At 41.8% G+C, this 12,338-nt stretch overlaps 1 protein-coding gene across 1 annotated transcript in view; it reads left to right on the top strand.

Moving 5' to 3' along the window:
• The window catches only part of KCNU1 (potassium calcium-activated channel subfamily U member 1), a 149,851-nt gene that overhangs the window by 128,223 nt on the left and 9,290 nt on the right, over positions 1-12,338 (top strand). The window contains exons 23-24 of the mRNA XM_059156311.1: positions 3,424-3,492; positions 6,139-6,278. Of these exons, the coding sequence (XP_059012294.1) occupies positions 3,424-3,492; positions 6,139-6,278 (209 nt within the window). The remainder of the gene's footprint in view (positions 1-3,423; positions 3,493-6,138; positions 6,279-12,338) is intronic.

Genomic DNA, 12,338 nt, shown 5'->3' with positions numbered 1-12,338 from the left:
TCTACTAGGAGGCAGAGAACATCTTGCATGCTGCACTCCAACATAAGACTAGCTAATGAACAGTTCACTTTCCCTTCTTCTAAGACAATGGTTGTCAACCAGAGACAGTTTTGCCCCAAAAGGCCATCTGACAATGTCTGGAGACAGTTTTGGTTGTCACAACTTGGGGGGATACTATTGGCATCTAGTGAGTAGAGGTCAGGGATGCTGGTAGACATCCAATAATGCACAGGACAGCCCCACATAGTTTCAAACAAACAAACAAATGAACTTTTGGGCCCCAAAAATTAATTGTGCCAAGATCAGAAAACTTGCCCTTGCATATCTGGTGAGACCTTTGTGGAATGTGGATTTTCTCACATCTTCAGTCATGATAAACTTATATATGAAGGACATCTTGGACCACCGAGACTATTCCATACAGTGATTCACCAAGGGGTGTTGGGGATTGGGGACAGCAGAGTGAGGACTCTCTGAAAGACCTATAAGAATGCCAGCCCTCGGGGCGCCTGGGTGGCTCAGTGGGTTAGGCCACTGCCTTCGGCTCAGGTCATGATCTCAGGGTCCTAGGATCAAGTCCCACATCGGGCTCTCTGCTCAGCGGGGAGCCTACTTCCTCCTCTCTCTCTCTCTCTGCCTGCCTCTCTGCCTACTTGTGATCTCTCTGTCAAATAAATAAAAAAAAAAATTAAAAATCTTTAAAAAATAAAAAAGAATGCCAGCCCTTCTGGACATTTCCGTGGGAAACTCTAGGCTTTCCAGTGATGCTCTAATTGCTGCCCTGTCACATCATAAGGAGAGCAGGTTGGCAAACCTAGGTACTGAACTAAATAATCTGTGGCATAATCTAAACATATAACGGTAATTAAGTCTGACAATTTAATATGCTACTGAAATTTAAATGTACAGTAGTGATCTACAATTAAGCAATCTTTTGTAATAGCACCCTGCCAGACTGGAAGATTTCAGGTATAATACTATGTACTATTAGATAGCAAAAATATTGACATTAGTACAGTATACCCAGGCTACGATCTGACACATTTTCAAATTAACCATTGCTCTACAAGACAAGATAGAATTAAGGCATAAATTCAGTTGCTGTCCTTCTGATGATGTCCAAAGCAGTTATTCCAACTGTTTTACATATGTCTGCACCCAATAAGGGCATTTGAGATGGAAGTATTTGACTGTATATACTGAATTCACAGATTTGATATGACTGTAGTAAAATTCTGATCTCTCTATAGTTTCTACTGCTCACAGAAGCCAGAGGGATCTTTTATAATATTTAGTAGATAATGTCAGCTCCGTACTTTAAACCCTATAATGTGACCCATGACAATTATAGGAAGATCACATAGGGTCTTACAGGCCTGTAGGGAATTTGAATTTTCTCCTACTTCGTCCTGTTCATACTGGCTTTTTTCTATCTTGGATTCCTTATCCTATTCCCTCTGCCTGGGTTGGTTTTCACCCCTCAGAACTCCATTCCAATATCAGAGAAGACTCTCTTCAGACCCTATCTAAAGTCACCTTCCCTCATCAATCACTGGCCCCTAAAAGTTAGGTTTTTCCACAGTACCCATCATGGAAAATATTTTATATTTGCATCATAGAGAATGCCACTGGGACAGGGACTCTTCATAATCCTAGCACGGAGAAGATTTTCTTTAAATATTGGAAGAAGGAGGAAAGAAGGAAAGGTGCATAGAGCAGAGAAAGCATCTAACACAAATCTGAGAATAAAGTAAATCTTAGTTCCCCCAATCTTCATGCATTATGGAAATCCCAGAGACTTTTATTTAGGAAAAATAGTTGGAAGGTATTCAGATCTCGTTACAATTAAGATTTACCAATGAGTTAGATATCTGATCTCTAGTTGTGATATAAGCCTTCCTCCTAAATAGCTGTGTGAACATGGTTAGCCCTCTGGTCTTCTACCTGCCTACCTGAAGTTGAAGGGTTTACTGAATTCCTAAGGTCCTTGCCAGTTCTAACTATAAACTAAATAGCTTGGGAAAGGTCCTTGCCAGTTCTAACTATAAACTAAATAGCTTGGGAAAGGTCCTTGCCAGTTCTAACTATAAACTAAATAGCTTGGGAGCTTCCTATGGAGCATCAGGTTTTCCCCCAAATTCACCTTGAAGTATGACTCCAAATTTTAACAGCTCTCAGAAACTCATTAACAAGAAGTTCCTCTTTCACTGAATGTCTTAGGGAAATGGAGAAGCTGGTAAATATTATAGCATATAGCATTTTCTCTGGAAAGAAGAATCTTCTTCTGGGTCATTTCTTTTTCACTGTCCTCATCTTCGCAGCCCTCCTGTAGTCTTCTGTCAGCCTGTCTTACCACCACACTCAGATTCATTCCACATCTTACCCCATCTCCTCCCATGTGCCTGGCTCAGTAAACAGCAAACCCTCTTCCATGACAGTAGGGAGTTTTAATTATAAGTAGAACTTTTACCTTCCACAGTAGTATTCTCAAAAAGGTTCAAGAAAGGTAACCAGCAGTTTTAAAGGATCACTTCTGTCGAGATCATTATGTGTATGTATCTTTTTTAAGTGGACCCCAGATCCCCATTTCTCTCTTCCCTTTTCATTCTTTACATTTTTTAGTTTGGCGTAGAGACAAAAACTCTGGTCTTCTGCCTGGTTTTGAACCTCTCCATAGTTCGCTGCATAGTAGCACTTGTCTCAGGCTGATGCTATGCATCACTGTCCTATGGAGTCAAGGCTCACAGAAGAAAGTGAAGGGTTTCACCTCCTCACATAGGAGGGAAATCTGTAAACTGAAAGCAAAGCTCAGAGGCTCCAAGTGACACCCTGCCCATCTTTAAGGAACTTCTAAGGCATTCAGAATTGAGGCAGGCCAACCGGGGATGGGAGGCAGCCAATTCTGTGGAAGAAGAAAGAAGACATGAGTGGTACTTTGTGTGCACCTGAATATCCAGAAACCATCTCCAAGAGGCTGAGAGCACTAAGAGTCAGAAGCCTTTTGTTGTGCACCAGAAGCACTGGTGGAGCAGCCCCACCTATTTATTCACGGATTCCTAGAAGTTCTGCATGCAAATGGGTATGCATTCTAGCACTACCACTCCACAAAGAATAATCGTAGTTTACTACTATGGTCAATAAGCAGCCACTGGATGAGCTTTGCCTTTTTTGAAGTTCACTTTAAGTGCCATTTAAACACACACACACACCACTTCTTAAAGGAATATGTTGAGGAGGCCCCAACTTTCCCCCCTAAGTATAGAAAAAACAAACAAACAAACAAGGATTTGGACATGAGAGTAACTTTGTTAAGATGAAGCATCAACTTACATGGTGGGCTTCTCCATTCTTGCCAAGTTTTGTAAGCCACTTAGTTTGCATTTATCCATCTCTTTTCTTCTTTGTTGTGGTCTGTGTCCACAGGAAGGGATTCAGCCTACAGATTTTCTGAGACGTCAAAATATCGAAGAATCCCTATCCTTACGGAACTGAGTAAGTTGTGTTTCAAGGACAAAACGCAAGGGAGAAACCTTTGTCATCTGTAATTGATTTCCCAAGTTTCTTTTTAGAATCCACAAAGGACTGAGGAATCAGATTGGACCCCAGAGAAATGTTAAGTATTTGACTGGACATTACATTGGGCTTTTATCTAACTAGTGACATCATGCAGAGCATGGTATATCTGGGTGTCAGGGTGCAGGAATAACATCTGCCTTCTCCTTTTGTTTAGTTATCAGGAAAGGGAGACCAGTAGCTGGCTCAGTCTTGTTTGGAGGAAATCTCCTAGGGGTGAGGCATGAGTTTGAGGAGGACTATGAAGAATGTCCCTATACCCACTTACCTACCCATTGTGGGACTTTAAATCAGACAGCTTCCTTTCCTGTAGTGATACCAGGGCTGGAATTTGGGTGACACATATGAGGCACTCAGGATGCAGATGTTAAGGAGGCACCCACTCCTGGGGTCCTTAAATATTGTGTCCCAAGTGTCTACTTTGTGTCATCTTAATCCTGACCCTAATGGCACTGCTCTCCTAAAATGGAAACACTCGATGCAGAAATACCAGAACAAGCTGTTATCACTCATCAACACCTTACAGTAAATACACATATATGAGACTTTCCTAGATGTAAGGAGCTCTGGGAATAGAAAGAATGGTGGGAAAGGCAGGGAGGGTGCCTGTGTGTATTTGGGGATATGTTTGGAAGGAAATGGGACACACTGGGATTTAATACTGACAATAATTGATGTAAAAAGGGGAAGATATGAAAGAGGAGAATAGTGTCTTTAAAACAGATTAGAACCTGAAGCTGTCAACCATAGTTTTTATCTGTATTTTTCTTTTTCTATCCTTTTGAACTGTATACATACCCTGAGGACATTGATTAGAAGACTGTGTTGTAAGTTGGAGTAGTCAGGAGGGGACCAACCAGCTTTTCACTGGCCCCAAAGTACATCTGGTCATTCTTCAGGGACTCAGAGCTTGGAAAGACTTGCTGGCACCAGGCAGCTCTTGTTAAATTAGTCTAACAAATCACTTGTCAGCTCACTCAGTTTTTTGTTCCTTCACTGGCTGGAAAGGGTCAGGATGACATGAGAGCTGCAAGTCTGACTGCCAGCACTTTGGTACAGAATGTACCGTGGCATACAGGAAAATGTCTAGGAGAATAGAGGCCAGTAGTTTAAGATGACACAGCAAGATTTGGACAAGGTCTCCTGGGGTATGTGAGCATGTCTTGGATTGGCAATGCAAGGAGAAAAGAAAATACATGTGCATAAAAAAATGTGGGTTGATATTATCATGCATTTCTCATCTTTTATAAAAACATGGAGTAATTTAAAGAATTAAAGAATAATCCAATCTTAGTTAGAAATGTGTTCTGCATCATATGCCTGGTAGATTTGGTTTGATCTATAATATGACTGTCAGGAACTATGAAAGATCTAAGTAAGACCTATGCTTACTTGCAAACCAACAAGGTAACCTGCCACAGTTTCATGGACATTAACAGAAGACACGAGACCACTGGGTCAGAGAATAAAGAACAGTTTACTACTCAGAGCAAGGCCATAGCCAGAGTATCATCAATTTTGTGTTGCTTGACCAAGGCCTTGTTCCCACAGGGTGACATGAAAAGGGTAAAATAATACCTGGACCCACCATGGATTCCTTTATAGGAGAGGAACCCTGGGCTTCAGGAACCAGAACTTTTTATAATGAGCAGTAAGCATGATTCTCTTTGCTCTGGTGAGAGATATTACCTCTATCTTCCCATGCTATTTTCTACTTAAACATTTTTGAAATAATAGTCTTGGAACAAAGGCAATCAGTGCTTCTGTTTGTACTCCCAACAATGACTAGCTGCATTCCCTTCAGAGGCTTCCTCCAGGGATCTGAGTTGCAGCCTGGGTCAAGTAGAAACAGGATAATGGTTACTTTGGCTACTGCTACATGAACCCCAGTTAGGAGAGTTCTCTAAGCACTGGTACTCAGAGTGGTAGTCCATGAATCAGCAGCATCTGGAAGCTTGTTGGACACTTAGAATCCCATTCTTAACCCTAGACCCAATGAATCATTATCTATTGTCACATGATCTCCAGGAGATTCATATGCACATTAAATTTTTTATAAGAACTGCTTTAACTCATTCTGGAAGTAGATAACTCTTAACACCCAAGTAAATACCAGGGTATCTATGGCATAATATTATGAAAAATGTCTGTAACTGGGGTGACCATATGTTCCCATTTATACTTGTTTTCCCAGGGAAGTTATTGAGAGTATCTCCTTTTACTTCCAAAAGTGTCTTCATTTGAAAGATAAAGTATATAAAGGTTACACTGGAAGTTGTTTGGAGGAGCTGGCCTGGGGTGCAAGTATATGATGATGCAAGTATATTGATGATGAAGGTACCCAAGAAGGATACATGTGTTTAGGAGAGGAAGATACTTGGAAAGAAGTAAATATAGATAGATGGATTATAGATAGCTAATGAAGAAAGGGCAGATCCCACATTGACTCCAGCATAGACATCAAATTCTTTGTACGGTGGTCATCCCTTGGCTTGCTTAGTATGGCAGTCCTATATTCTTAAGCTTGTCTGCCTGTCTTTCCTTTTTTCTTCTTTTGCCTTGCAGAAAATCCTTCCAATATCCACTATATTGAACAGCTGAGTGGACTGGATGAAACCTTCTCAGGAACAAGCCTACATCTCAGCACGTCCTTTTCCACTGGCACTGTCTTTTCTGGCAGCTTCTTGGATTCCCTCCTGGCCACAGTAAGTGCATCTAAGTGCAGCTTGCAGAGGGGAGAAAGGATGGTTCAAGCTTTGGGAAATAATGAGGAATGCCTCACAATTCAGAGTTCTCTTTGATTTTCTGAAAAAGCTTGTTCACATACATTATTTCATCTTTCTTCACAACTACTTGGCAAACGAGGCCAAATTTTCACATTTTCAAGATTAAAAACGTATCTGGCCCTTAGAACCAGAACACTTGGTACCAGGAAGAATGAGCACATAAAAAGCAAAGTGCCCACCTTTTAGCTTCAATTATATCTTGGCAGACCAAGCTCTGGTTTCAGAGCTTAGAAGACACTGCTTTCTTTTGTCTCTAAAATATCCCCAACAGCTTATGCAGAAATTTGCCATAAGGGGATAGGGGGACCAAGCAAAAGCTTTGGCCTTTGGTAGTATGAGCTTCGTTCAGAGTTAAGCCCACACTCCCTCCATGCTGCCCCACTCCTGGGGTATGGTTTTGATTACGCAGTTGCTCTTCAGCTCTCAGGTGCCCTTTAGCTTCTGAGCAGGTCCCTTGCCTTGGCCATGGTATTTCTGTAAGTGGCGCTGATCCACTGGGTGAATACCTACTCTGTGCAGGGCACACTGTTCTAAGTTCCAGGAGTATAGCAATGATGAAACAGACTAACATCTGTGCCCACGTGGAGCTCAGGCTCGTAGAGGAGAGTAACAGAATCATGATAAATGAGGAACATATGTGGCATGTCAGAGAGCTAGAAGACTAAGGCAATGTGAGATGAGAAATACAGGGCTTAGGAAAGGAGCTGAAAGTTGCAATAGTGTGGCTAGGGAGGGAAGGCAGCACTGACATGGCGGCATATGGGAGTCCAGCTACGGAGAAGAGAGCACACGCCATTCTGATCTTTGGGGAAGAGACACACTGGGCAGAGAGAAGAAGGGAAAAGGCAGTGAGCTGTAAGCACTCTTGGTTAAGTCAAGGAATTGGACCAAAACACAAAATCTATACATAGCCATTGAAAAATGACTGCAAAAACTCCTCTGAAGGAAGTCCTTGTTGTCTAAGACCTCCCAGACTCCTTCTCCCCCATATTTTCCATGAAAGTGTTGCAACCTAGCTGAATAACAGTGTACAGATTCCCAGGGCTCTGAACAGTTTGACAAACTTGCAGCCTTCTGTAATTCCATGTGGAAGGGGCATCATTCCGGAACTGTGTGGATGCCTCAAAGGCACAGTTGGCACTTTTAGAGGAGCATGGCTGGGCCACACATGCTGCCCTCATAGTATTAGTGCCACTGGTCCTGAAGGGATTTGGGCTCTGCTTCCCTAAGCCTTGGGGCTGGAGGGTGGTCCTCATAAACCCCATCAAGCTCTCAGAGAGATAAAACCACATCAGTGATAGTTTAACATTGAGCATGTGGGTAGACAATGAATTTCCTAAAGGGTTAGGCAGCATTCAGCCTTAACTGAGCCAGCAGTCCAGTCAGAAGACTTTTCTGGGAAGGTGGTTCTGTCATGGAAAGGACTTTATCACTGTCTGTCATTGATATGTTACTTTGCCAGTAATTAATGGAGTGTCAGGCAGGAGGTGACTTTGGTAAACTGGACCTGTCTGCAGGATACATTTTAAATAGGGTGAAGGTCCCCATTCTCCTCAGAGATCCCTAGATGGCAGGCAGCTTTGCGCCTTAAATTAAACTGGGGCCTTAACTAAACTCCACTGGCCCCCAGAGGTAGGAACAAAGTCACCAACTCTGTTTAGAGGTAGTGGGAAGGGCAGGATGGGCAGAGAAGAGCTGAGAGAGTAGAAATAAAAATAAATGAGCACAGAATGTCAGCCAGCATAGCAAACACAAACTTGGTCATGGGAGCCAGCAGCTGGGCCTCTCCCCATTCACCATAGGTCCTGTGATCACACTGAGAAGCAGCACTGCCTCTGAGGGTACCTTCAGATATTGTATCAGTGGGCTTCTCAGTGGGAGAGGATAATTTAGTCCTCCTAGAAAAGGAAATAAGCTATGTAAAAACTCAGGAGTCTTTCCCACAGTGAAGTCTGTAGGAGAGAGAAAATCCACACACTGTGCCTGATCCAGGGGAGAGTCACAGGAGGTCACAAGCATAACAATCGAGCTTCAGGGCAAACCTTTCTATCAAGGGGACTGGCTTGGGTCTTGACCCTCTGAATATCTATTTACCTAGTGGAATTCTGCCTCAGCTATTGAATCTTTAATGATTCATGGCACAACAAAATGAACACACTTTAATACTATTTGGATCTCCAGTCCTAAATCCCTGGCCATGATGAGCCGAGCTAGACCACTGAAAATGATCAGGTCATACTGCCCACTCTTGATTCCCTTGTCCCTAGGTCTGGTGGTACTGGGTCCACTTGGATCTCTAAAGATGGGGGTGACTTTCCATTGTCCAGCCACACAGAAAGAAAGAGCCCACAGGCCAGGTCTGGGCCTCCAATTCTATCATCTGGAGTCTTCTGTGTACCATTTGATCTTGGCTGGCCTCCTGACCTTACATATGGTCTCCTGGAATTGAGAGCAGTAGCCTCAGAGAAGAGACCATTTATCCTCTGCCACTGAAACATCTGGGAGCCACCACTGTGTAGCTGCAGCATACATCCGTCCATACTCCAGTTTCTTCTCCGTACATATTGGAGCACCAATATGGGAAAGAAAGCACAGCTCTTGGTCTTAAAGTTAGGACAGCAGTTGTGGGCTCCATGGCTATCACTCCCTCTAGCATATTCCCATGGAAGCTGCCACTAAGGATCATAGTTCTCTGCCTCCAGATCACACCCACAGGTCTTTTTCAACACAGACCTCAAGGCAACTTCTGCCAATAAATTTTCTTGCTAGAATAATGTTAATAATCATAGCAAAAGCTGTGATAGGAAGAGTAATTACATCTTTGAAGCACTTACTTTGGACCTAAGTCTTTGCTACAATACCTTGTTTAATTCTTCTTTCAACCCAAATAGGAGAATACATTATGAGCCTCATTTTACAAATCAAGATTCTGAGGTTTAGCAGGAGAATGAAGTGCCACAATTACAGCCCTTACAGATGACAGACTGGTTTTTGAACCCCACTGTGTATGATTCCCAAGTTAGACCTCATTGTCACAGTCCGCTGTCCTTCCAGAAAGCTCTTTCTGTGATTATGCGTATCCTTCCAGTGCACTGATCTTCAAGTTTTGCTTAAAGGAACCCGCCCCCTGGGTGCTCAGTAGGCGCTGAACAGACAAGCAGGGAGGGGCCCAGGGTGCACCTACCCCATCATGCCCCCTGCCTGCACCTGTCTCTTCAATCAAAATGACTGCTTTCATCTGTGCTGTGCGTGAGGCTTCTGCCTAGGATTTGATGTGAAGTAGGATTTCCGTTGTTAAGAAGACTTAGAAAACCACTCCCTAAAAGTTAGAATATATGACCAACGGAGAGGGAGACATAAAATGAAAGGACCAGAATCCTTTACTCTTCTAAGACAGATTTTCAGTTTCCAGTCAAGAGTCCTGTATGAGAAATAAGAGTCCACCATCCCGCCCCATTCTACATGTGCTTTTTGTCCCATAGTTCCCCCCGCCAAAGAACACCCTCCAGGGGGTTCTTCCAATGTGCTGTCCAGCTCAATGAACCAAGAGATCTGTTTTCCACTGATGCATGGTCGGAAATTATAATTAGAGGTCTGTTTCCTTGATGCCCACACCACACAGGCGTGTATGGGGAATATAGAAGCATTCAGAACAGACTCCCTCAGGAAAAGGTTAGTTATCACCTCATCCAAGTCAGAAACAAGATGAGATCACCAGTCTTGACTCCGACTTCTCCCCCTTTTTCTCCATTCCCCCTTAATAAATGCAAAGGAATGAATGTGCACGTCCCAAGGATAGAACAAAGCCTGAATTTTATTAATATAATTAATTAATTTGTGATTGATTAATTAATTAATTAATCTCACAAATTAATGTGATTTGTGAGAGATACCACAGATGAGCTAAAAGTTAAAACACTTTGGGCTGCAACATTTTCTCACCCTGGAAGTCCAAATTTTAGTACACCTGATTATATTAGAAATACTATCGAAGTTTAAAGGTCTTCAAATATTTGAAGCACATTTCAACTTTCTTATTTTCCTGAGAAAGAAAAAAGAAAAGGAAAGGAGGGGGAAGAAGGGAGGAAAAAGAAAGATCAATACCATAGAACTCCGAATAATAAGAATATTAGATGAGCTCATGGAGTAAGGGTGACATGTAAATCCTTTTATTTTCCCCAATATAGAATTGCAATCCTTTTGATGTCAAAACTGAAGAAATGATATATTCAAAATCTAAGCCTCTCTCAGTTAAATATGTAAAGTACTTGTTTCCCTAGAGCCCTTGACACCAGGATAACCCTAGAATTTACACCTTTTCTTTAATCAGTGGGGAATTATTCTAACAGCATTACGTCTAATCACTCTATACTATGGTCACTTGTTCTTAAACGGATTGTGGCTCAACCTGGATTTACATCCCCTGTTCATGCGTGGATTTCACGAGCTGATTCCATAAGCACACTTCTGGGTGGTAGCAAAATGGAACAAAGAAGTAAGGAGACCATCAGTCAGGGAATCTCTTCAGTCAGGATGTTGGAAGGAAAAGGCATTTGAAGTCATCTTTTAACCTAAAAACTATTTTAAAGCTTATTTTCCTGTTTCATATAGCTTATATTGTTTCCCAGACCCTCTTATCCCAATGGCTTCTACATTTTACCAGCAATATTTGTTTATTTGTTAAAAACTGACTACCAATTGCAGTCAATATTCTTACAGTTGTTGAACAACTGCCTTGTTCAATGTACCCCTGAGGGCATGAATATTAAATAGACAAAGTCTGTCCTCTGAAAGACCATATCATTTAAGGAAGTGCTGCCACAGAGGGTAATCTGAGCACCAACCAGTGTCAGAACCACCAGAGGTGACCTTTAAATTTCTGATCCCCCCTCCTCTCTATACAGTCTGATCCACTAGATCTTGGATCCCAGAAATCTACACTCTTGAACACCCTTCCAGGCGATCCCAATACATGAGAACAGAATTGCATAATGTGTTTGATATATCTCATTTCATCCCACAAACAATGCTCAAAGATGGTACTGTCATGTCAACTTTAAAGGTTATAAAACTTCCTGAGAAAATACATCAGTTGTTCAAAGGTACTCAGTTAGGACATGGCAGTCCCAAGATTCAAAGCCAGGAATGTTTCAGACAAACTCCTAACTAGAAAATACAGAAGGATGAAATGGAGCAACAGTTAGTGTCTGTGAGATCACCAAAAAAGGAAAACTTCTTTCTGATGAGACGACCAGCATAGAGTTTGCCAGTCAGAGGGCTTGATGAGTTATCGGTCAGATGTTCCAAAGCAAAGGTATGGAGGAGTGCATATGTAGCATGAGCAGCAGATAGACTGTCGTGCGCTGCAGGGCACGATTAATGGAGGGGATGATCTTGGTATCACAGTAAGGGTATGACATTTAAGGTTTGAGGATGTGGGCAGCATGATTTGATTCATGTCCTAGAGAATCTCTCTGGAAACATTTTGAACATGAATTGCAAGTAAGAATAAAAACAATACAGGAAGACTAGCAAATAGGCCCCTATCGTAATTCAGTCTACAGAAGAGAAGTCCCTGAACTTAGAGAAAGTAAATGGCAAAATTTCTATGACAGTAGCAATTGAGGTCATTCCTATTCTTTTTCATAAAAACAAAACTATTGACTTTTATATAGGTAATAGATAAACATGTAACTCCTCCTGTCTATTGGAGTAAAAGTAAATTGGAGTAAATTATTAGATAAAACAAAATGTTGAAAATTTAAAACACTATGTATTCAATAGATTTGGGAAAATCTAATGGGTAATATATTACAGTGCTATTTACATGTATGCCACTGCCTAGTTCACACTAAATACGGTGGGAATCCTTTGGGAAAGTATTTTAAGAACATGGTTAGGGTTATTCAGACTCAAAGTATTTGCAAAATAAGAAGATGTCCCACATGTCCTCCTTTGGTTTCATTTTGATGCCAAAGA

This window comes from Mustela lutreola, chromosome 18 (genome assembly GCF_030435805.1).
Source record: "Mustela lutreola isolate mMusLut2 chromosome 18, mMusLut2.pri, whole genome shotgun sequence".
Classification (NCBI taxonomy): Eukaryota; Metazoa; Chordata; class Mammalia; order Carnivora; family Mustelidae; genus Mustela; species Mustela lutreola.
This window is presented reverse-complemented; position numbering and strand designations above follow the sequence as displayed.